This window comes from Myotis davidii, unplaced genomic scaffold (genome assembly GCF_000327345.1).
Source record: "Myotis davidii unplaced genomic scaffold, ASM32734v1 scaffold129, whole genome shotgun sequence".
Classification (NCBI taxonomy): domain Eukaryota; kingdom Metazoa; phylum Chordata; class Mammalia; order Chiroptera; family Vespertilionidae; genus Myotis; species Myotis davidii.
This window is the reverse complement of record NW_006383019.1, coordinates 1,264,109-1,267,053: the sequence shown is the minus strand read 5'-3', so window position 1 is coordinate 1,267,053 and position 2,945 is coordinate 1,264,109. Positions and strand designations below refer to the sequence as shown.

At 58.2% G+C, this 2,945-nt stretch overlaps 1 protein-coding gene across 1 annotated transcript in view; it reads left to right on the top strand.

The window, feature by feature from the left end:
- Window positions 1-2,700, top strand: part of LOC102775327 (multidrug and toxin extrusion protein 1) — a 35,745-nt gene extending 33,045 nt beyond the window's left edge. Inside the window, exons 16-18 of the mRNA XM_015558352.1 lie at window positions 251-326; window positions 2,106-2,305; window positions 2,400-2,700. Of these exons, the coding sequence (XP_015413838.1) occupies window positions 251-326; window positions 2,106-2,305; window positions 2,400-2,438 (315 nt within the window). The 3' untranslated portion in view covers window positions 2,439-2,700. The remainder of the gene's footprint in view (window positions 1-250; window positions 327-2,105; window positions 2,306-2,399) is intronic.
- Window positions 2,701-2,945: the final 245 nt, after the last annotated feature.

The following is a 2,945-nucleotide window of genomic DNA, read 5'->3' as shown; positions in this document are numbered from 1 at the left end:
AAAGAGGGGCTAACGCGAGATGATCTTGGACCCCCTCCTCCCCCTCTCTTGTGCTTTTCCGTCCAACCTCCCCCACTCACTGACCCCACGTCAATCATCATGAAAGATGAGTCCATACGTGTGAACAGGAGAAGCTCCAGTGTTACATGTGACTGACAGAAAATGGCTGGGCTTTCCCTGAACTGGGTAGTCAGTCAGATAGGCCCCTACCCCGTGGAGAGCTGGGGATTCACTTGCATTCCGTTTGTAGGCTCAGGTACATGCCAACATGAGACGCCCCATGGCCCAAGATGGGACGTCGCTGGCTCAGGACCTACTTGACCCAGGTATGCTCTGGCTGCTGCCCCGGGACGGCCGCTCCAGCGGTCCTGGGCCCTTCGTGGGCCACACCTCCATCTGCTGCTGTGAGTGAGTTTCACTTGAATAAGGCGAGAAACACCCAATTTGGGGTAAAAGACTTGAGATTCATTTGCTCTAACTCCGGACATGAGCCGACGGCTACCGACGACCCCAGTCTGCAGGCGGCCACTCCCGGGCTGGTCGTGGTGCTCCTGCGGCCCCTGAGGGCGGTTCTGGTGCCGTGGCCCTGGGCTCTGGCCTGTCCGGGAAACTGGCATCTGCATGTTTGTTCCAGTGGCGTTTTCCTGTTCACCAGGCAAACACGGGAGCCTTAAGCGGATTATCGTCTTGGCTGTTGCTTCTGACAAACACCCTGCAGATGACTTTCTCGTTTTCCTCTGTCAGCTTAGCAATTCCTGGTTCCGGGTTCCCGAGGCCCTCAGTCAGCGCTCACACTCGTCCTTCGCTCCTTTAGAACGGAAACGCTCTGAGCTCGGGGGTTGGCTCAGTCACAGTCAGTGGTCGAGTCTGTTTATCTCATCCGCATTGCATAGTCTCCCAGGTGCCTCCCAATCGCAGATCGTTTTCTAGGCTTTTCGCGTTTGAAAGTGTTTGTCCAAGTAATTTGAGGCCCAAAGTGGTGTTGTCTGTCTCCAGAGAGGGTTCCTTTGCTTCTAACACTTGCTTACTAGCCGTCCAGAGCAGTGGCAGAAATGGGAGCTCTGGCCCTCCCATCCCCCGCCCCCGGCCCCCGGCTCCCCCGGAGGTGGCCCTGTACGGGCCGGCTACTTCTGGTTCATGCTTGTTCTCAGTGCAGCCCTGCAGAGCTCCAGCCTGCAGTACAGAGGGCTCGCCTGGGCAGGGCTGGGCTCTCCCACTGCTCCTCCAGAGGAGACTCTCGGCCAAGGTGGCCCCAAGCGCCGGGTCCCTGGCCGGGTCCACCTGCCCCAGGCCCAGGCCCAGGCCTTGTGCTGGCGACTGCCTGTCCATTGCACTGCTGTGCTCCGGTGCCTTCGGGGTGGTGTCCACTTACTTCACCAGCTCTCGGATTGTCTTCAGGGAAGGGCTGGCCCAGTCTTCTGCCCCCACCACGTGAGAAAAGCAGGAGACAACAGCCTACCTCCATGGCTGTGTGAGAGCAGTGGCCTCTGCAAGAAGCACTTTGTAATGGAGATGACACTGTTCTATTTGCAATTGTTTTCCTTCCTAACCGAGGGCATTGTAGCATCCCTCACGCCTGTATGCTTAGTGACAGGTCTGTTCTTGCTCCATTAGGTGACCTGCCTTTGTTCTCCTCTTGGGAAGTTTTCAGGAAACTGTTCTCACTCTCACTACCTAAGGGTTTCCAGGCTACATCCAGGCCAGTGCGGTCCCTCCTGCGGGCACCGCGGCCCTCTTTGGGTACAGCCCGTGAATGCCCTGAATTACTGCCTAGGCTTTCCCCTCTGCCGGCCTTCTCCTCCTCCTGACGATTGCGTAGGTGTGGTCCCTTGAAGTCTCCTCCGAATTTTAGCTTCGAGAGCCACCACCTGTCTCTAGTGGTGGGTGGGCAGGGCTCCCTGGGCCCCCGCGGCGGTGGCAGCTGCAGGCCAGGGTGTGGTGGGCGATGGAGAGGCCTCTGAGAGGGAATTTCTTTCATTTCTCTGTGGAGCAACTGCTTCCGGAAACACCTTTCTCCGCTAGTAACACACGTACACGCACCTCTGCTGTCCCTTTTATGCGGATGGAGAGTTCCTGCCAGCTGCTAACTGAGTTCCTTTCCCCAGGGGGCCCTGGGAGCCGGGGAGAGACCGGGATGAGCGTCGCTGGAAAGAAAGACGAAGCCCCGCTGGACCCGCAGCTGCTCCAGGGAGCGGCCCCTGGGAGGCCGAGGCCCAGGCCGGCCGGGCTGAGCGGGCGGCAGCTGGCGCTGCGGCGGGGGCTCCTGCTGCTGGGGCTCCTGGCCGTGCTGCTGGCGGGCGTCCTGGTGCGCGTGTGTGTCCGAGCTTAGGGCGGCGGCCGGCCGGTAAGACTTTTGAGCTCACAAGCAAATCAGAGGCCCCGTGCGGATTTGCCTGCAGGTAAGGCAAGTCAGCCGTGCCCCTGGCTTCAAGAACTGAGAGTTCAAAGATGTACTTTCCAAGGAAGAAAATGAACCAAGTGAAAACTAGCTCTAGTCCACGACAATGTCCGAGAAGTCACATCAGAGGGACGTTCATCCCCCACGGCCTCTCCAGGGACCACTGTGCGGACTGCCTTCCTCCTGGCTTTGCTGTTCTGCTCACTGTTTCTTTAGATACAAACCCATGTGCTGAGTGCTTAAGGGCTGCTGCTATCTGAATTATTTAAAATATGTTACAATATATTTTTCCTTGTGTCTTAGATTATTATTCAGTGGGAAACGATACTGTAGATTTTCATCTGGGGTCAGAGCTCAGGCACTGAGGGCCCTGGAGACACGTATGAAACGAAAAGAGGAGACCAGGTTACTCCGAAGGCGGACCAGGCCTGGCGAGGAGCCTCCAGTGAGGAGGGTGGCGCTGAGCGAAGGCCCCCTGTGGTGGCAGCCCCAGAGAGAACGGGCTGGAGGAGCCAGCCAGGGGAGGAGGGCCTTTCAGATTGTGACG